Source organism: Stegodyphus dumicola, chromosome 2 (assembly GCF_044657685.1).
Source record: "Stegodyphus dumicola isolate Sdum_Otavi_A_Nest chromosome 2, ASM4465768v1".
Classification (NCBI taxonomy): domain Eukaryota; kingdom Metazoa; phylum Arthropoda; class Arachnida; order Araneae; family Eresidae; genus Stegodyphus; species Stegodyphus dumicola.
The window spans coordinates 267,127,076-267,149,839 of record NC_140769.1 but is presented as its reverse complement, the minus strand read 5'-3'; the positions used below and the strand labels follow the sequence as shown (position 1 = coordinate 267,149,839).

The window sequence follows — 22,764 nt, the reverse complement described above, 5'->3', positions numbered from 1 at the left end:
CAGGGAATTCATACAGCTTATCATGTCTTTTATCTATAACAGAAAGTTCACGGTTGCCATAGGTGAGGACTATATTTGTATAGAAGCTATGGAAGCTCTCAGAAAAATATTGCACTTATTTTTTTCCTTCATTGCGCACATAGCTTCTCGAATGTTTGGATGATTAAAAATGTAAATATTCTGATGAAAGATTTCATTTCTTCGATTCCAAAACTGGAAGAAGAAGTCATCCCTTCTCGAATGGCTTTCATCGCTTCCCAGAGTTTTGATATATTCAAGGTAACATTAATGTGATTGAAGTGACTTTACAATAAAATTTTATTATATCTTTTTAAAGAAAAAACTTTTTCATTCATTTTGTTTTCATTAAATTCATTGTATGTTTTATAAATTTCAATCTGTTATTTCGCATGAAATAGTAAATAAAGAAATTGTACCAGTTTATTTAATTTTGTAATAATAATAAAATAATGTTTTTCCTGCAAGGAATTTAAATGAAGCTTACTGGGGTTTATGTCAAAAACGATAAAACAGTGGAAATGGACAAAGTTGTGTGGCAGAGATTTGAACCTATGTGCTGCAGCGAAGTTATCCATTTATTCATTTGTGGAAAAGAAGAATGAGAAGATCCTTACGAACTGTTTTAATTTTCTTTAAACGCCTTTTTAGTTTAATGGCAGTAATAAAATGGAACTTGTTTAATATATTGCAATTAACTTGGCTACACAACTGATATTAAATTATATGCATGAACCATAGTTTTAAGGGGACTGCGTAAATTTTGAATGATTTTTCTCCTTTTATTTAACAACTTTCATCTATTTTTAAAATATTCTTAAATGGTTTTCTTAGATAAAGTGATTTTACGCTGAAAAGGGACTTGCCTGTATTTGTTTTTACTTTAAATATTTTGCAGAAATACTTCACAATTAAAATGTCTTTCTTCTCTTAGACGTTTCAGTGTTTCCCTTCCCAGAAATTTTATTGCATTTATTAGATTGTTCTTAATAAATTTAAAGACCGATTTTGGATATAATCAATTAGTGTCTGAGTAAAAAAAAATAAACGAACAATTTTATGTACAAGCTTTGAAAAAATATAATCTTAATGACATTTTTCGTATTTTTTTAAAAATCGGAAGACGCAGGAAGATTTCGGTGGCAGGGCTCCCAAATTTATCATTATGTAGGAGCTTTACGTTGTTTTTAATATAAAGTCAAAATTAATTTTTATTTCTTTTAATTACAATTAAACTTAATAGCAATTTACAATTTTGTGTTTGTGTTCGTTAGCAATACTGTAATAATGTGTAATATTTCTAGTGGTTATACAAAATGCTTTACATATAAAGGAATTCCAAAGTTTTGCAGAGTACTGGCCAATAATTCTCTTACGTATGATTAACATGTTATGTACTCCGCTTATTGGGCAGGCGAACACGTTCGTAAATTTACATCTCGGAGGTGCTCGACTGCTCAACTACCATCTGCCTAATATAGGGACTTCTCATCTGGGACCGATACGCAATGTGTGATCTTCTATATGTGGCAAATATTATTGTCATCATTATTATGTAATAACGAAACTTATACATGTGACATTTTTTTGTATAACAAAATTTGTTTTTTCTTTGCAGACCTGAATCTGAATAGTCTGAATTGTAGGAGACGTAGTGTTTTACCGATTTAATCTATTTTAATCCTGATATGATAAATGCTGTAATGAAGTGTTCAAGCATTCCCTTTAAAATATCGTTTTGAGGATAAATACAGACAGTTGAACAATTTAATTGCCACAACTTTCTGCTCAAAATGAAATATGACTTTAAATATGTTTTTATGCATAAACGGTAACATCAGATACTGCTGTACGTATGAATACGAACTGGTGGCAAGTAACTTTTAGATACTGCGTATCCGTTAGTTATCGAGCGCTTAAAGACTTTATCAATGTTGGCAATTGCATCTGATTTGGAACTCAGGCATACTTGTTGGTTTTACTTCTGTGTAACATTAATACTACCTGGATGGTTTTAGAAGCCCCTCACTTAAAGCAGAATTCCCTGTAGACTGAGAGCTCTACTGTGCTTTTCTTTGTTATATGAACCTAATTCAGCTTTGAGTAGTATGCGTAACCATGCGCTTTGAAATACCATGAAAGACGGTGCACTACATTCTGAGGACATATCATGATAATCAACGCAACCACATATTTGCGATCGCATTTCTCGTGACGTTAATAAAAAGAATAAATCCGAGCTGAGGTTTCTTTCTCCAACTTCTGCTGATCGCCGGGATTATCATGCGTTCCAAAAGGCTTGTTTCGGTTGTCGAATGTAATCGACTTTACGCAGGCTTAAAATAGTTTAAACCTAGATAGAAAATACCGCAGATAACGATTATTTTCTGGGAGACCGACAAAAAACACTTTCGCATTCTCTCCACCACTATATTAAAACAAGCCAAAAATCTGGCTTTGCAAGAAAACTTTTCTTATTTTCGGATTCTGGTTCGCATGTAAATCGAAATGGAAAATGATAAGTATACTGGTTTTATTCCAGTAGCGGTGATTGTTGATTGATGTGTTTATACGTTCATTGTTTTACGAGGTACGTACTACAATGTGTTACACTCGGAATGAAATAGTCTCGCAGTTGATAATAATAATAATAAAAAAGAAAGAGCTACTTTTAAGGGCCGTTGCCACTGTTGTTTATCTGGGATAACGAATACAACAGACGTAGCAGACCCATCTCCCAAACCTGTTTTTTTTTTCCATATGGCAGCACGTTGAAAAATCTAAACTACAGGCATAGCGGAGCTAGTCGACACAAGGAACTGACTCCATTAGCTCAGGTAAACCGCAGTGGCAGTGGGAACAGCCTTTTATTTGTTAAAGAGAGGAAGAGTCATTATGCATTATTCACTTTCAAAATAGATTTGCTTGATTTGAACTCTAAAATGGAAGTCACTCCAAACATTTGAAGCTTGCATATCACTACCATTAACAATCATTTACGTTTTTAGTTTTGGATTAACCATCAGTTACCTATCAATTAAAAATGCAGTGACTCTTATAGCGAGTAATCCTGACGGCGAAAAGCCAAAATCCAACCTTATCTATATTGAAACCTTATTGGTCCTATTGGAACCACCTTTTAATGTGGTTACATTATATTTGAAAATATTGAACTTTATTTTTTATTTCAAGCACTTTTGCTACGTTGTACTCGTCATGTACCAGACGACAAAAAAACTCTCTAATATCAGTAGCTAAAGAGAAACAAAAGGTTTCATTTCTTGAAATTTTGAGTTGAAGTTCAGAATGAGCTACGTCATCAGCGTTACGCAAGGCATATGAGATAGAATGATGTAGAAATGACGCAGTCCAGAAAATGTATGACGATTTTTAGAAGAGAGAGGAGAAATTAAGCACTATCGCTAATTTAAATTATAATTTTGATTTACAAAATTTCTGTATCATAATTTTCATTTACATTTGTTTTAATCTTAAGATTGTTTTTTAATCTTTTTTAATCTTTAAACTTCATTGCTACTGCTTTAATGTTTTTGCTAAAACGTCTTTCTTGTCACCAAGCCTTTGACTCTTTGAAGGAGGGATATGTAAGAGAGAATTTAGAGTACTGTGATATCTCCGGGTAAGTTTCGCTCTTTGCAAGCACTTTTCATTGCATTGTGTTTAACGTTCTTACTTTGAAGTGGAATTACTGATTGTACTGTATGACACTGCGAAGATTTGTATGACTATTTTTGGTAGAAAGTTCCAACAATTCTGAACTGTTTCAATTGGTAAAATGAATTTTATCAACCTATCATCCGAGCTTTGTGTATTCAATGTTTTATGAACCCAGGCAACAATATGTTATCTGAAGAAAACCAGGTGTAAAACATCGTCAAATGCTTTTGAGCAAAATTATGCTTTAAATAAATTATATTTGGATCGTCGTGTCAATATGCTCATCAGCTGTGAGTTATATGTCCATTATGTTTGAACTGTGAGATCATTATACTAATCATGTGTGTTTAACGTGTTAATTAATCTTCAAATGTGAGATTTATTAATGCTTGATTGTTCTTGCGAAATATTTTATGAAACGATTGCGACTTCGAAATAAAACATGATTTTATCATTTGCTATGTACAAAATATTTGAAAAAAAGTTATTCAACGTTACATGCGTTCATCTATATTACATCAGTGTGACGTCATCATTACTTTACTACTATGATACCTCGAAATTCCCATTCTAGACGTGCTGCGTCTCGAACATTGGATATTTGAGTACATGGTAATCATTCCCTCTGTGTCTCTTCCTCTCTCTCTCTCTCTATATATATAATGACTACATGCATATGTAATAAAAAAGGATTTTTCAATACTGATGGTATTGAAGGTATCAGTATCAGTATCAGTATCATATTGGTATTGAAGGTAGAAGGTTGAACCTTAATGGGGGAGCAAGAATTTCAATTGCCTGGAATGCTGATCAGTAATGAATAGGAGACTGGCAGCCGAGGCAGATTTAATCTCCATTCTATTTTCAGTAAATAAATTGCGGTGACAAAAACTTGTCTTATTAATTGTGCGTATTTAAAAATGTTTGCATGTTTGCTAGATTTGCAAGAAGAGAGCAACAGACAGCAAACCAGCTATGCCGAAGAGTAGAAAGCGAGCACCTCATGTTCAAGGTGCAATCTTAAAACAAGCTGAATTAGTTTTAGTAATCAATGCATTTTCATTACATAATGAATACTGCTCTAAAATTATTATTGGCGGATTGTGTTTTAATTCCGGTTTCATCATTAGAATTATGTATCGATCATATGACGTGGATTGGTCTCAAAATGACGCAGCGCAAAGAGAGATTGCCATTTTTAGAACAGAGAAGGGAAATTAATTTACTCTGCTTATTTAAATTATAATTTAATTTTTACATATTCTTTATTTTTCTTACTCGTATATGACTTTGTTTGATATAATTGTTTTCTAGAATAACATATAAGTGCGATACTGCACAAAACTGTGAATTTAACTGAACGTTTCAGAAATTCGTTTGCAATTTAATATACTAAATTCATAAACGGAAAATGAATTAAGTACATAACGTAAATATAACTAAATACATAAAGAAATTAAAATTAGGTAAAAACGTAATAAAACTATACATTTAAAAGCAAAATGAGAGCACTGAATTCATAATTGCTATTCAAGTTTCGATCCTGCTGCATTAATCTGAATTCAGTAGTGTAAATCTGCTAACATGCAGCATCACGTGGTTTGAACTGACAAAGAAATACACTTGCTTTAGAGAACTGCATTTGGTTTGGTCTTAAGAGCAAGTAGCTCAAATCTTCGGATTTTTTTCAATAGGCGGAAGAAGAATTTGGAGACAGCTAATAAAATAAATCGGAAATAAAGCTAAAATAAGAACAAATTTCACAATCATTTTTAAAAAGAATTCAGTTTATTCGCACTGGAGGAAAAAAATTTGTTATTCAGCACAACGTGCCCGGAGTAATGGACTTCGATTGTGTGATTCGAAGCATTACATCAAAAGTCGCCTGCTAGACCAGATGAGAGTTGTTTCAAAATTCAGTACATTTCAGACCTTTCCATTTTACAAGATTTTGAACGAATATGTGTCAGCACTATTTCATTGCTACATTGCGAAAGATTCTTTTCAGTTCAATCCAAAAGGAATCCCCTTGCTCTTTACACAATAAAAAACTTTAAATTATATCTAAGCATCTTCAAGGAAGTTGCAGAAATAAAATATAAAGACAATTTGCTGATAATTCGTTTAGAGAGAATTTAGGGGAAAATAAAAGGTTAGTCATGACGCAGATTTTTGGAAAATCATATAATACCACAAAAGTGACCTGCAGTTTCGAAACTAAAATCTCAGTTTACATTAAAAGAGTTATGAAATCGGTAAACATTCTGAGACGATTGTGTTTCATAGCTCATTCAACATGTGTGAGAAATATGCGTAGCAGAGCATTTCAAGAAACCTCTGTTCTCGGTGATAACCGATTTTAGTGAACGTTGTACCGTGTTACTGTAAAAAAAAAATGGTGTTTCGGATTGAATCGAAGGAACTATAACCTTGCCAGAACAAATTTAAAAAAAAAAAAAAACTGTTGCCAATATCTGCAAGATCAAATTTGAGAGAAAGATTCTATTATAAGAAAATTATTAAAGAAATTTCCTCTTAGAAAATTTACTCTTTCGCGCTACCCGTTACACTATTGTTACAATAAAATTTATTATAGGAATTGATGTATTGATTTGATTTTGTTGTAATGCAATTATAAATTAAACGCGCCTAGAAAAATCCATGCTGCAGTGATGACAGATTCTCGTCTGTCTCTTTTTAATTTGATTTTATCGTGTCGTCATGTTTCTAATAAAAAAAGGTTTCAATAAAGATGTCGATTTAGTGAAATCATGAGATTATAATAGAAGCATATCTGAAAGTGAAATGCAGTTAAGAAGAAACGAAAGTGAAAGTTTTAAACTTCGAATTTTATTGCGGAAGAATTGGTACAAACAGTGTCTACTAATTTTAAGAGAACAGGTTTTTAAAACGGCACAAAGTACTAATATAAATTAATTCTCAATCCTAGAAGACGCTGCACAAATCAAGACACTGTTTACTTGTTTTAAGCCTTTGCACGCATTTTTAAACCATAATAATGACTGCGTCTCTGTCTAGAAACCAAATTAGAGATCTCTTCAGTTTCGTATTTGAAGAAAATTTAAATTATATTTAAACTGAGTAGAAATGCTAGGTTCCCTAATCTTACTGCGCGATATGTTTTCGATAGATTTACTTAAATGTCTGTTGTTTACTGTGTTTAACATTTAACGAGTTAAAGCTCAAAACTGTATTATTAAAATTCACCAAACGATTGAAAGAATTGAACGAATGATCTAAGTTTATAATTGTAGCTGCTGAGTATCCCAAAAAAAAAAAAAAAAAAAAAAAAAAACTCTTTAACTCAAAACGTTCTTTGATAAATTCTTTGATAAACTTGATTTTTTTGGAAAATTGCATAATTGGTTATCATGATGCACACTAGAGGGAGCTACATTAGCTCGAAAAAGTTTAGGGATAGGAAAAATAAAGTTTTTATTTTTTGGGAAGTTTTATGATTTTAAACTTTTTTTCTATTTTTTAATTTTATATATTGTTTTTGGGTATTTTTTAAAAGAAAAATTTATAACACATAAATACGACACTAAAGCGGAAAGGAAAGATTTTACAGATTAATAGGCTCATTGGCATATGGCACTAATCAGAGCAAAGTAAAGATTAAATTTTCGCGACGAAATATCCACGGCAGCGGGCATGATATTAGATTGAGTTTTGTTTAACGTTAAAATAATTTACTACTACGAATCAAATTTTTCGAAAAGTTCCTTTTCAAATTTTTCATCCAAACTGAAAATGTATAGCTTGAATTAAATCTCAAGAAATAAATTTGCCTAGTTTCGAATTCACGAAACAGTGTAAGCTTGCTTCTTATGTGGTTGTACTTTAGAGCTGCAACTAAATCTTACTCAAGGCTCCAAAAGTAACATTTAGCAATTTAATTACGAAAACACCCCCAAAAAAACAGACGTATGTTACATAAATATGATACAAAAAAATAAAATGGAATAAAAAGAGCGAGTTTGCACATGGCATTGTAAAAAACGGAATATCATCATAATCATTCCAATCATAATCAAGACACTGTTTACTTGATTATGTGCTTTCAGCACGTGATCTTGAATTTTCTCGCTGGTAATCGCGTTGCCATTCTTAGAACTAAAACGAAGCATACCGCCACACGGCTAGTCTACAGGAGACGTTCGCGTCTAGTTAAAGTAGACAGCTGATATTAAAAGACATAACAAAACAAGCAGAAAAAGGGGAAAAATCAATGTCTTGGTGGTAAATGTTCAGTTTTCTGCACACCGTATCATGTTATGGTTGGACCTTTATAACATCCTAACTGTCAAACTTCTCAGATGTGATAAATATATTTCATTTATTAATATTTAGTGAAAGAGAATCAAGCTTACGCTCTCCTGTGAATACAAAACTGGGAAAATTTGTTCAGATATACATTTTAGTTTCGATGAAAAATTTCAAATCGAACTTTTCGAAATAAGCTTTGATTCGATTCAATTTAATACTTAATATAAATTGTTGACCACCAGTTATTTCGTCATCTTTTGAAGTACAGAATATTTGAAAATAAACAAGCAAAGTAATCAGATGGCTTCATTAGTACTGATCGTTTTCAAATAAAACTGCGTTGTCTCTTTCCGGCAAAGTGGTTGTTTTGGGTATTATATTACATCACTGTTCTCTTTCTTGTTAGTTTCTGTTTGGAGAGGGGTTGGCGGTATATTTTGGAGCATTGACTTGTAATGTGATTGACGACTGTTCAGTTAAATTCATTGAAGAAAATTGTAACAAAATTCAAAAATCGTAACGCAGACCTTTTTCTAAAATAATATGCTGAAACCAGTAGTGTTCTTCAATTGACATACAATTAGCAGGTTGACAGTTCTTGAAGTCTTTATAGAAAATGCAGTTAATGTAGATACAGCCGAGTTATGTTTTATTCAAGAATTTATTTAAAGCTAATCACTAAACGGAATGATTTATCAATCAAGCCTGTTTACTAACAGTAGAGATAATTATTTATTTTTCCCAGTTATTAATTGGGGTTTCTAATGGAAATTTCTATATTTACTCTTTGCAGGCAAATTGACACATTTAATTAACAAGTGCCAATCATTATTGAGATAATAAATGATAATGCCAAATGTCTTCAATATGATTAATTTCCTCTAGACTACTTTGCAAATAAAGCTACAAGCATGTATACAAATTACGCAGAATTTACCCTTATATATTAAACAATCTCCAAATTCTTATGCAATGGATGTAATGTAAGGTGGTAAAAAATAATAACTTTTGTTTCTGAAAGAATTCGATTTGGTAAAAAAGGATACAGCTCTATTTTTTAAATGAATCAAATGTTTAGTCACAATATTTAAATAACTGTGGTAAAAATGGATGTATATAAAATGAATTAAACAAATGTTGTTCAGTTTACTTAGTACTCTAAAATTTACATTCCTAATTTTACATTTTTATTAATGAGTTAAAAATAAATATAACTATAAAAAATCTGAAACACAAACTTGAATGACAATTTCTGTATTTTCCCGATTTCAATATCAATAAAAGAATATCCCAAGGAACACTTATTTATATCCTCTAAATGCTAATTTAGCTTCTTTGATTTGTAATGTTATAATATGAACAATCATTTTCTTGACGTTTGGGTGGTTTAAATGTTTTTGACCTACATCATATTATGAACAGTAATACATCAACGTTTTCTTCAAATAAGAATTTGGGAAATAAAATCTACCTTTAGACCATAACATTTGTTTTGTAAAGACACATGATATATATATACATAATTAAATTAGATAGGTCTTTCATATGGGTACCCAGGTAGGTTAAATATTTGAATTCGAAGCTGTAGCTCTTGTTCATTACAGAGAAATAACTAGTTTTATATCGCGGTGCCAATTAATTTCAAACTGCTTTAACTTTATATTATCAAATAAGTATTAATTTAGATTATAGCGTCGTGATACTGTACCTTAGATTGATCGTGGATCAAATTAGCACCTTTCCCTGTATTATTGCAAGGACAAAATGTGTATTGATGCTTCTAGGAAAAACGACTGTGGAAAATTCATTTCCTACTTTATACTCTGTGAACAATATTCGCTGTTCTCTTTCTATAACCGGATAGAATATATCATATTAAAAAAACCCTATAAAGACTATAGCTTGACATTTTTAAAAAACTAAATTTGCGCTGTTTTTATCTTGAAATAAACGTAAGATATCAAATTATTGTTGCACCCAGTTTTATATCTAAGCTCTGTTCGATCGTGCTTATTCTGTAACATGTAAGAGGGAAAAATTTTAGCATAGTTCTGTAGCTTATAAATTTAAAAATTGATGGGAAGCACTGTTTTCGTTAGAGGATTGAGATCTTATAAGTGTGTTCTTGATATAACGCTTCAGCCAGGAACCAGTGGCTCGTGGCCTACGGCCACCTAAGGAGACGTCATGACGACAGGCTTATCCATTACTGGGAATTGTTTAGCAATATTGCTATAATTGGCCTAATTAAAGCAGCCGAAGTCTTCCATTTCGACAAACATTTTGCCACTTTCTTTACTACCGTTTGCGATATTTTGCTGGACTTAAAACCACACTACAACTGTCGAATCTAGAATACTAAAATAATGACTGGGATTTTGCCACAGCAGTAGAAAACTTCTGATATATCATATTCACTTACTATCACTTTTCAATATTTCATCTTAAATTCCATTAATTGAAAATTCCCGGACTTACTTAGATTTGATTACTTAATGTTTTTTAAAAATTTCACTTCTAAGAGATGATTTATGGGTTTGGCTGCGTTATTTCAAATTTTCTCAGTGCGTAATTTATAGTGAAGGAACTGTTAGATTTGTACGCGGGTTGAGAAAATATTACTCTTGTGGAGGTTTCGTTTGGTAATTTCAATATCCCTAATTTTCAGAAAGTGAAGAAATGTAATGTCACATATTTCTATGTTGTCCCATTATCAAAATATGTATGTACTCCAGAAAGTGCATTTATCTTCAAAAAATTGTTAACCAAAGTTAAAAGTAGTGCCTGTTTGTAATTTGGTGGGACGGAATTGTTGTATTGGAAACGCCACATCTCCATTAAGTCTTAAAATGAATGAAAAATTAACGGCTGTATTTTCTGATGTGTCAAATATGAAAAATATGTTTATTAATTATAAATGTGAGTACAAGGAAGAGACTTCAAACAGGCAATTTTGGATTAAGTGGTGTAAAATCAATCAAAACTAAAATAAAGCTGTACTTTCTGTTGTGCAAATATTAAAAAGATGTTTATTAATTATAAACGGGAAAAAATGTAATACATGCAGGGAAAAGGATAATACACATTTTCAACCATTTTGATTAATAGCAATTATAGCTGATGCAAGGATTTATTAAAGCGAAGCAATGACAAAAACATAGCATTTTGTGACGTGTCAAATGTGAAAAAGTACGAAACGCCGTAACAACCTAACCGGTTGAAATTTGAATATGCCGCTTTGGCATAACGTAGTGAGATATCTAGAGACGCGAATGCAGTATCCGACATGGTTCTGCGCATGCGTAAGTACCCGGACATGTCGCCGGAGTGAAGAAGGCAGTTGTGTGTTCCGCCCATTTGATACGACAGTGCGTGTGATGACAGCTTGGCCTTCACGATGCAAAAATTCAACGATTGAGGGGTATCGAAGTATTATAAGATTTCTGACTGTGGAAGAAGTTAAACCGAATTTGGAGTCCAATTTCTCGTTGACTTGTCTAATTTAGAAAATAAAAAGATCGAGAATCTGTCTTGAATGCGAGCAAAAACTAAACAAAGACAGCAGGTCATCAAACTCTGGCTGCACCTAATTTTTACAACTAATTTCTAAACCCCACCTATTGGCTGATATGAATAGGCGGGATTTGGAGAATTATATAGAGCATTTGTAATAAACATATCTAAATGTGTGTGAAACTTCATTGTTGATATTAAGAATATTCCCTTAACCACGCTAATAGATATGCGACCAAGAGTAAAAAGTAATACCTTGTAATTCGTTTAATTTTCAGTACTAACTTCTTGTTTGTTTAAAGAAATATTATTACTCTTCTTTAGTGCATTTACCACTCCTGATTAGGGTACAGGATCTGGATATAGAGAAAAAGTATCTGGAAAAGTATTATGTAAAATCCGCATAAAAATAATTTAAAATTCTGCAATCCATCGTTCATTAAGATTTCACAATATTCCCTATTTACGGTACTTAAAAATACGGTATGTTATAAATTTTAGATTAGTGTTAAGATTTTGAAGTTTTTAACAAACAAGGTGAATTTTTTATAATTTCGCGAAACTTCGCGAGCTTCCCTGGTAGTCCAGCTTTTGCAGTATATTCCTACGTTAGGTAAGATCTGAAGCACAAGGAACACTTTTGCCAATTTAGAATTTTAAATACACACTTAAGAAAAACAGTTAGCATCTAGGAAGAGAGAGGGCACTTCTTAATTTTTTTTTAGATTTGTTTTAACATTCCAGTTTTTCGTTTATTTTCTTTATGTAATTCTTCCTTTGGTTACATATATTTTATGAAATTATTTATCGAATCATTTCTTGTTCTTCAGAATATGTTTTAGAATTTGACAGCAACTTCGAATTTTTCAGGTCGTTATATGCTTGGTATATAGTTATTGCTCTCAGGATGTCTCTAGACCGGAATTAATGCATATTCCACGCTCTGAAGTACTATATTATTAATGGCAATATGCACTTGAATTAGTCAACATGTAAAAAAGCAAAATTTTCTAAAACTTCAAAATATTTAAGAAATTCCTAATTATTACTTATTATTATTATTCCTTATTATTCCTAATTATAACTGAAAATTATAAAAAATCTATAATATATAACTATATTTAAATTAAATATCATAATTATAACAATAATAAAGTGTAAGGCCAAATAAATTATCTCTTGTGATCACAAAAAAATGGGACCCACCGGTAGCCGCGCGGTAACGTCACTGAACACTGTGTGGTTCGACGTGGGATTGAATCTCGGCGAAAGGGCGGGTTGCATGGTTACTTTTCGTGGTTTTCAACATAAGCAAAGTGAATAAGAAGCAGTTTCTTTTAAAATGGCCCTCCATGAAGGCATCCCGTCCCATACGCAGATAGCCCTCGAGTTGATTTACTAATCAATTATCTTAGCCTAAGCTGATACCAAAATTAAATCAAATATGAAATTTTTATACATTCAAGATTCAGTCTAATTTCAAATGTATCAAGTAATCATATGTAATTGATATCATTAAATGTGAATAATATATTTCATGGCAACGCACAGAAATTCCTTTTAGCATAGCATTACGCATTTTTACTCATGGAAAGATAACAGAAGCTGAATGATGATGATGTGCTTGCTCCAATTATTTGGCCAGCAGTATCAACTGTAACTTTGGTTTGATTAGTACCATTAAATAATTAAAGTAAAAGAACCGGTAAACTAAAGTATTACTATGTAATTACAACTTCAATAAAATTAAAAATATTAATATATACAGCACAGCCTATAAATACGAAACCGCAAATGCAACTGCAAGGGATAGACATGAAATGCCATTTTCGGGAAAGAAAAACGTATTGCAATATTTTTTTAACAATTTGAAAATATAAAACACCCTGTAATCGCGTTTCACGAGAACGAATATATATTCTTTATTCTTAAGCTATTACGGTAGGTTAGCTAATTAAATGGCTATCAGAATTTAATTAGTAAATAAGTCACTAATGGCAGATGGCAGCGAAGGAGAAGGCGGAAAATTTATGCGTACACTATTGTTTCACTATCAGCGGTACAGACAGACTCGCGCATGTTGTAACAACGAATTATTATTTTAAAGATTTAACGCAACCACACACGGCCATATTTAAAGTGAGAAATTACCGTTAGTCCAGCTGATGAAAGAAAATTTTGCATAAAATTTCTAATTACTATTGCCAATTCGCGCACTGCCGAATGGGGTAAAAAACTCAATCCATTAAAAAAAGGGTGATCCGTATTGCTCAGATGCGTCGGTTTATTTAATGTTTTCTTTAAGACTATATGGAACACAAGCAAACCAAAAGCACATATACGTACACATATAACAGAGATAATCACATAAAAATTAGGTACAGATTTTTCCGGAGCGGTTTCTTCACTTCTGTTATTTGCGAGAGTTTTGGAAGACCTTAGTCCCACCCTCGAAGTAAACAGATACAGAAAAACCCTAGTTACGTAAATTTAATTAGCTTTCGCAAAAATAACCTCTCTGTGGGTCAAGTAAAATATGGAATGTTCATTTTCTTCACACGCGTCCTCAGAAACAGGTTTAGTAATGCTTTGGATGAAATAATCACCAATTATCTTTTTACAATCTGAAACATGAAGTTGGTTATTCTAAAACGTTGAACAAAGTCTTCAGAATCTTTATAAGCAATTTCACGATTATTTTCTAATAAATATTTGACATCCCATTTCCACGGTACACAAGTAATGACTATTCTGATGATTGATACCGTTTTCAAAACCGTGCAATGATTTGCAAGCTAGCGAATCAGATGTTTCTGATTTAAGTTCAATCCCTGAACATTCCAGTGTACTAGAATTTTATAATGACTTCAAAAATCAAATATTTTTCACTAATTACTCTCATTGTAAGGAATTCGGAAGGCACGGTATTCCCTTTAGTCAACAAAACATCCAACTAATGTTTCAATTGCAACGAGATTCTTATTCAAATCTTTAATGTAACAAATGACCAATAGTAATGAGCCCGTACCCGAATTGCAATTTCATCATTTTAATACTTCTTGCAAGAGTCGGATAATTTCAAAACTTTCAGATTTTTAATTTTATTCGATAAATCTGCATCTGAAGACAATAGATATGCCGACGAAATATTTTCAATTTCTAGCAACTCGGCTTCTCGAAACAGATAAGGCTGATCATAATTTTCCAATTTATTTTTGACGACATTGAAAACTTTTCTTTCAGAAAATTATAACCAAACAAATATATTTTGAAAGTAGTTCTTTTCGAAGAGGTTGGAGCTTTAATTTTTCCGAAACATCTCGTCAAGTAAAAAAATCAATAAAAATGCATTATATATATATATAATGCATTTTTATTGATTTTTTTGATAAAGTTGTTCTGCAGAGTAAAATTCTGCGCAGAATTTTATGTTTTTTTGAGTTGCTTTCATGTTATTTTTTTGCTTATTTCACTATTTGTAAGATATTCAAAAGTTTTGCATGATTTTGTTTCTTCAACTGAAAGTTGGCTAATTTTTTATTAGGATAATTAATATTTGTATTAAGGGATATAGCTTATTTCATTGTAATTTTTTTCTCTTGAAAATATAAGATAAAATATCATTAATTATACTTTGCTTTTCAGAATTGTTTGTTTTTTTTGTTTATTGCTCATTTCACTGTTTTTAAGATATTGAAAAGTTTCGAGTGATTTTTTTTAGGAAACAAAGTTCTTAACCTCCTTTATACCATTTGAATTCTTAAGATTTTGCAAAGGGAAGTTGGCTAATTTTATTTATTAGGATAATTAATATTTGTATTAAGGGATATTGCTTATTTCATTGTAATTTTGTTATACATAATAAATTTTTTTTAGGAAGTTGTGCTACAGAGTAGAATTCTAAGCAGCTTTTAAATTTCACCTTTGGTGTTCCGTTGAGCCATTTCTCCTGTGTAGCAGTTAGGCACGAAAACAACGGATTCTCGGTACACAGGGAAACAGGAAATGCTTATTTACACCTATGAATTTGTCAGCCCTTTTAAATGTTTTTAAAATAAAACAGGGTGGAACTCTTCCCATAACAAACCGAACCATCTTTGGAATATATCAGTATTTATTAGTCATATTTATATCTCCATACATATAATTAAAGACTAAATATGTATGCTATGAGGGCGTGGTAATTCGTGTGTCATATCGTATGTGCATTCGAGCGATGTTTTCGGATCATTGCTACAACCATCGAACATTTCTAATGTCTTAGCTTAGGAGATATTATTTCGAAGGAAGAACTATTCGAAGGGGGTATTTGTAGCATTTAAGCAGATAGAAATTGCAATAGCAGGCTAAAAACTTCTACTGGCTGATGTGGATCTCTACAGCGTTTAGTAATCTATTATTGTTCAATTTTTAATATTTTCAGTAGTTACCAACCGATGTGTGTATCTCAAGCATTAAAACGTGAATAATTAGAATGCGTAACTAGAATGCCGTAACTCTAGGCGTTGATATCGAATTCGTTATTCGAAAAACCTTTTTTCTTTCTTAAAAGTTTTCTTACCGTTGACATTTATCATTCTGTGAATTCTATATTGCCATAACCATACGCGTTAAAGCCTTTGGGCTACATCTACGGATTTTTTATTTTAAAAAAGAAATTAAAAATTTTTTTCTAGGTAACACTAACATCAAATTGCTTAATAACTCATTTAAAATGCTTTATTAATTGCACAGAGTTCTTTTAAATTAATTTATAGTTAATTTTTTTTAGATTTATAGGATAGTACCATCTTTACATAAAGAATTTATATTTAAATAAATATATGTATATTTAAAGAAGGTGACATATGTAGGTATACAGATGCAGATGCATTTTTACAGTTTCAAAGTTTCTGAAATACAAAGCTCTGAAAATGACTAAAAACTAATTTTGCTGTAAAAATGGTTTCGAGTTTTTATTTCAGATTAGCTGTCCAACACAGACGCATTATCTCTGTACTTTCTTGAATAATCTCATTTATAAATATTTTATTTGTAAATGATTGCTTCTATCAACGTTCCTCTCTTCACCATTCCAAGCAGAGTAAAGATAGATTTTGTTATTTGTTTACCCACGATCACCATGGATATTAAATAAATTTATAGCGACAGGAGGAAACTGAAAACCCTAATAGTACTACTTTGTTCACTTTGTAAGAAAATTTTTCCTGGCATAAAATTACATGAATTTTCTACACAATTAGTGTTCGCTGTGCCACTTGAAATTTTGCATAATAAGTTCAGCTCTGTCAAATTCTGCAATGAATAACTGTGCCGGGATTCTGAATTGGGAAACAGTAAAGAAATCAAGAAATCTTCATGAAATTTAATAAAAGTTTCATCTCTAAATTCACTGCTAACGAGATGTCAAAAATACGGACATAAGCTATACAAAACACATCTCTCAAGAAAGCGTTTACAATTAATCCAGTCTCCCTCTTTTAGATACTTTTATTCAGATTTATGTTCATCCCATCACCTCATATCTATAGAGTTTAATTTTTCTGCGTCAATAAGCAAGGCTGAACAAGCACGGGGTCTAAATGGCAGAGTGTGACTTAAAAATTCAGGAGCAGTTATAACAGTTAATATATTTTTCCGCCATCGACAGAACAGCTGGTTCACTGGGTTAGGTGCTCAGCAGCCTGTTAGATCCCCGTGAATGAAATAAATAAAAATTGGAGCTTAGTGCGCTGTCTTCCTGGAACAAACTTTCCTCATTAAAATGTTCAACTGCTAAATTTGTTTTAGTTCATGAAACTGGTCTGGTTTAGCCATAGTTTTTGTAAGGATTTTCCCTAGATAAGAGTTTTGGAATTTTCTTATGAATTCGCATGCTCTACGCTAAATGAAGTATTGTTGGACTTGAGATTTCCAATCTGAGTTCCCGATTATGTTGCTGCAATATATAAAATTAATAAGTATCCAGAAAAATATCCTAGTCGTGATACCGAATATTACACAGCCACCTCTAAAAGACAGTAGAGTTTCATAAAAGAAAAAAGAAAAAAAAAATTCTTAACAAATTCAACAGTTTGAAGACAGGCCAAATTTTTATACCGTATAAGTGTAGGAAAACAACTGGTATGTAATAACCTGACAACATTTGTTTTTCATAAAGAGTACAAAATTTGTTTATTCAATGTTAAAGTCCAGTGCGCTTTCGTATAGATTCCTGGTTCCAGAAGTTCAATGTGTTGCCGTTTCCAGCTTTGCGTTGTTCGGTACCAACTTGCAGATGTTGATGAACACTTTATTTAAAGTACCGTACTGGTTTCGGGTTGAGTTCCAGTAGAATAATGAAAAAAATGTGCAATCAAGGAAATAAAAGCAGTACAACTGTAAAGATATATACTGAGGCAAGATTTTAATTATTACATGCAATAGAAAATTAAGTATTTATAATAAAATATTAAACGTAGTGGGTGTTGATGTAAATAGCGGCATAAAACTTGGTTTATTAGTATATATAATATTGATAACTTCATATACAAAAATACTACTGAAATAGTTTTGTTTAGATCACATTGATTTATTGCGTCATCATTTAGTTTTTGATAAAGTTGAAGTGAAGTAGCAATATTAAGTCACTATGAAATCAAAAGGAAAAATGACATTACCTATTTTTGGTATGAAACAATGTAAATAAATGTTAATGTTATCGGAGTAATGCTTATCATTCTCCTAAATTCCAGAAATCTTAACTCCAGATATAATCAAACGTTCTTCAAACACTTTTAATGAATAACATAATTTCCTATAGAAAAGTTTAAAAAAGAAAGTAGAAAGTAAAAAGCTTGCATTGTCGACTAGTGAATAACCTCATTCATTCATGATACTGCTTAGTATGGGAAATGAAAAAAAATTCAAACTGATATGATGAATAATATACAGTGTCTCAAAAAAGTGATGGGACACTTGTGCTTTACAAAAGGAAACTGCAATAAAATAAATTTAAAAAACATGTAAAATTTTTTGTTGGTGTGTTTCATACTTAAATTTAGTAACAATTATTACATAACATACATTTTCTCAAAATATTGAAATATTAATTTAATAAGAATACAATTGTTTAGAACGGAGCAAAAAATGGCTCACTTAAGTGATGGGACACTTACTTTTCCATCAAATATTTATCCAAAAATTTTACTTTTTAAAAGGTTTTAATATTTTGTTGGATTTCCTTTTACTTTTAAAACATGATTTAATATTCTTGGGATGGATTCGACTAATTTTTTTTTTTTTTTTTGTGATTTCTGGAGTGATTTTACCCCTTTCTTCTTGAAGCACCGATTTTAATTGTTGTTTTGTAGAAATGGTGTGTTTGCGAATTCTTGATTCCAATTTTTGCCAAATATTCTCTATGGAATTTAATTGTGGAGATTGTGGAGGTGTTTTTATTATTTCAGGACAGTTATACAGCAGCCAGAGTCTAACGTTCAAAGCATTGTGCTTGGGTTCATTGTCCTGGTAGAATTTAAAATCGTTATGAAGGTTCAATTTTCGTGCTGAAGATTTCAAATTTTGATTTAAAATGTCAATACATTTGCACTGATCCATTATACTGTCAATAAAAACAAGATTACCAACTCCAGCGGACGACATACACCCCCATACCATAACACATCCTCCACCATGTTTTACTGTTGGCTCCAAGCTCTGTTTGCGAAATTCTTCCCTGGCTTTTCTCCACACCAAGATTCTACCGTCAGAACCAAATATATTAAATTTACTCTCATCAGCAAATATAACTTCATTCCAGTAATCAGAATTCTTATTTATGTTGGATTTTGCGAAAGCCAGTCTGAGTTTTCTATTCTTTTTACTTGCGAAGAATTTTTTCCTGGCTGCTCTACCGTGATATCCAGTAGATCGAATTACTCTTCTAATAGTCTCAGAATTAAAAATTTCTCCATATAATGCTTGTAAATCAGCAGTAACTTTAGGAGCACTCATTCTTGGATTTTTTTAAATATTTCGAACGATAATTCGCTTTATTCCATTGGATAGCTTTGATGGTCGGCCAGGTCTTCTTTTATCCTGAATCATATGATTCTTTTCATATCGTTTAATGATATTGAAAACTGTTGAATGACTGAAGTTAACTGTTTCAGTAGTTTCTCTAATAGATTTTCCACGTTCAATATGCAAATTAATAACTAATTTCGAATTCCAGGCAAAGTTTCATTTCCTTTAGCATTCATGGCTGCACAGAGCTAAAAAACACAAAAATTCCAAAACAAACTGGAGAGAAATACTGCAGATGATTTTATAAATTATTGGCAATTGCTTTTGAGTAAAAATAAATACCCCAAAAGATATTTTTATTGCTTACTTCAGACGATTTTTGTTGCATAGTACGTAGTGTCCCATCACTTAAGTGAGCCATTTTCTGCTCCGTTCTAAACAATTGTATTTTTATTAAATTAATATTTTGAGAAAATGTATGTTATGTAATAATTGTTACTAAATTTAAGTATGAAACACACCCACAAAAAATTTTACATGTTTTTTAAATTTATTTTATTACAGTTTCCTTTTGTAAAGCACAAGTGTCCCATCACTTTTTTGAGACACTGTAATTATAAACGGTAAAAATTTTAATATCGACTTCATAGTCCAGACGATAAAATCATCCCTATTAATCATCCCTTGGTAGCAAACTCTCATAAAATAGCATCTCTGAAAGATGCTATTTTTTTGCAAGGCTCCTCCCTAACTGCGCCGTGACAATCAAAAATATTTATTCGAGATTACCAAACCAATATTAATTGAGATATAAGACTTACAGTTTGGGAAATATTTGTATGTGCCTGACAAATGTCCCTTCCAGAATTACTTTCATTCAAAAATGTTTTTCAAATATTTCCGAAATTAATTTTATACTTAGCTTAGTGGGAAAACGTTTACGAGTCGTTTGAAACTGTTGACAGTTTAAATGACTAATCGTATTTTTTCACTATTTACAAATCCGGCTTTTATAGATTAGATATATTACATGCAACCACTCCCTTTGTTAATAAAGGAGTTTAACCATTTCAAATATGGAAGTCAGACGATTTTCAAACACGACCATAGCCTACTCACAGGCTTTGTGTTTACACTTATTTTGGCGTCACGTCTTCCTCTTTTTATGATTAAATTCTCTACAATAGATATTTTTTTTCTTTGTGCATTTTGTTTCGCATTTAGTACTTATAAGCCCAAAAGGGACGTTTATCCCGAATGAGATATTTGTCTCTAAACGGCATTTTGCGTCGAAACACTTTCATGCTCTATTCTATTTGATGCCTCCAAATATTTTCGCCCTGTATAATATTTACAGAAGTTAAATAATGAAGAATCTTCATGAATGTACGTATGTTTCTCGCACTGTGAGAAAACAGCCGCACCTGGGACCATACAATTTTGAATAGTGTGATTTCGCCACCCGTACACGGCCACCACGAGGGCCAAATCTGGAACTTAATTTTATTGTCTATTTCTTATTTTGTAAAACTTTAAAGAATTTTTGATTAATAACCTCAATGATTTTTGATTAATAATCAATTAATCTTTTGATTAATATTCAAAGTGTGCAGAGGCAACACTGTACGGATTAAGACATTTTTATCTCCGGTGGGCGAGATTGTCTAAAGATATGCTGTTTATAAATATTTTGTGATTTTCCTATTGAACCGAGTTTTAAGCGTAAACAATGTGATATAAGTAAAGTTAACACAAAAAAAGGTTAATAATAAAATCAAAATATTTTGTAAGTGCACCATAGTAAGAAATCTGAACATTGAGGTAATGAACTGAGAAAAGACTGGGAAAAAACAGAGAAAAATGTATATCAACACTTAACGTTATAACAAGAGTTCGAAGCATATACTGCTTTTATAATTTTTGTAAGTTGATGTTGAATGATACGTGACGTAAGTGTGAAGAAATTATATGCTTAGTATTAAAGTTAAAAGAAACAAAAAATGGGTTAATAGGAATGATTTTAAGATTATAATAGTGGACTGCGAACTGCGCAGGTGCGTGAAAAAACTTAATAAACCCTTCGGGCGATCGCCTAATTCTGAAAGTTTTCAGACTTCTTACCCCTTATTAATTAATTTATTTATTTTTTTATTTTTCCATTTCTCAGTTGCAGCATGTTTGAGTTTCATCCGTACAAAAATGCATTGCCATTGAAGCACTAACAACAAGTGTGTGCTAAAGTATTTCTAAATATTTATTATGTAAATCAGCGATCAAAAGGTTTTGCTGATACAGTGAACATAAACAAACCACTTTTTTTCTTGGCTGGGCTCTATGTCGAATTACTCTTCCCATATAAGTTTTTCGGTTTTCTTTCCCTGTATTTCCAGTTGAACAAAAGTACTTAGCGTTTGAAACAGAAATAAAAAAAAAATTCTGCTAAAACGTTTTAACGCACTCATGAAAAAACTCTACAGCTGTTATATATACTTATTCTATGGATATTTTAAAATATTTAATCTTTATATATGTTTTTTCAAATATGAAATAGTGTGCTTATAAGGGCATTTTTTCATCTTTTCTTTCTAATTTTTCCGATTGAAAACTGGAAGAGCAAAATATATTCTGTTTCTCAAAAGGCGGCTTCGATGATAAATACAGCACATTAAAAAGCGCACATTATACACTAATGATTTTTATACATGTCATTTCGAAGAACCTATCAATTTCAATAATAATATTTTCACTTATACAGAGTACTTCACTCTTTGTGCACACATCCTACATGGTTAGCGTTAATCAGAAGTTTGTAACTCACTTATTGAAACTAAAAGGAACAGGTAAGAGAGGGAAATAAATACGAGAGTATATACAGTTACAAATTTTGAATAGAGGTAGATGATTTTAGAGCTAATCTATATAAAATTGTTGTCGTTTTTGTATAAATGTAACCTGAAAATCTGAGAGAAACGATACCTTGCAGAAAAAAAAAATACGGGGGCAAGTATCTTTACCATTGAGCAAATAGGTTTCTAGCTAAATTGGCGAGATATCACGAAGCTGGCGATAGTTTTGGTGACGAATTTTTGTCGCTAAATTTGGCGAGAATATCGTTTTTGTTTGGCTGGTGTAACAGCATCCATCACCTCCCAACTGACGCCTTTTTGTTATTATTTCACGAAGACTTTTTAGTATTTAAATGTAGTCGTATTGATTCACAGTCTGATCACTGAAAACCCATTCAATCATGATCTGAAA

The 22,764-nt window shown here is 31.5% G+C and overlaps 1 protein-coding gene across 1 annotated transcript in view; it reads right to left on the bottom strand.

The window, feature by feature from the left end:
- Positions 1-17,607: 17,607 nt before the first annotated feature.
- LOC146998968 (uncharacterized) overlaps positions 17,608-22,764 on the bottom strand; it is a 42,198-nt gene continuing 37,041 nt past the window's right edge. The window contains exon 5 of the mRNA XM_085810363.1: positions 17,608-17,877. Within this exon, the coding sequence (XP_085666489.1) occupies positions 17,796-17,877 (82 nt within the window). The 3' untranslated portion in view covers positions 17,608-17,795. The remainder of the gene's footprint in view (positions 17,878-22,764) is intronic.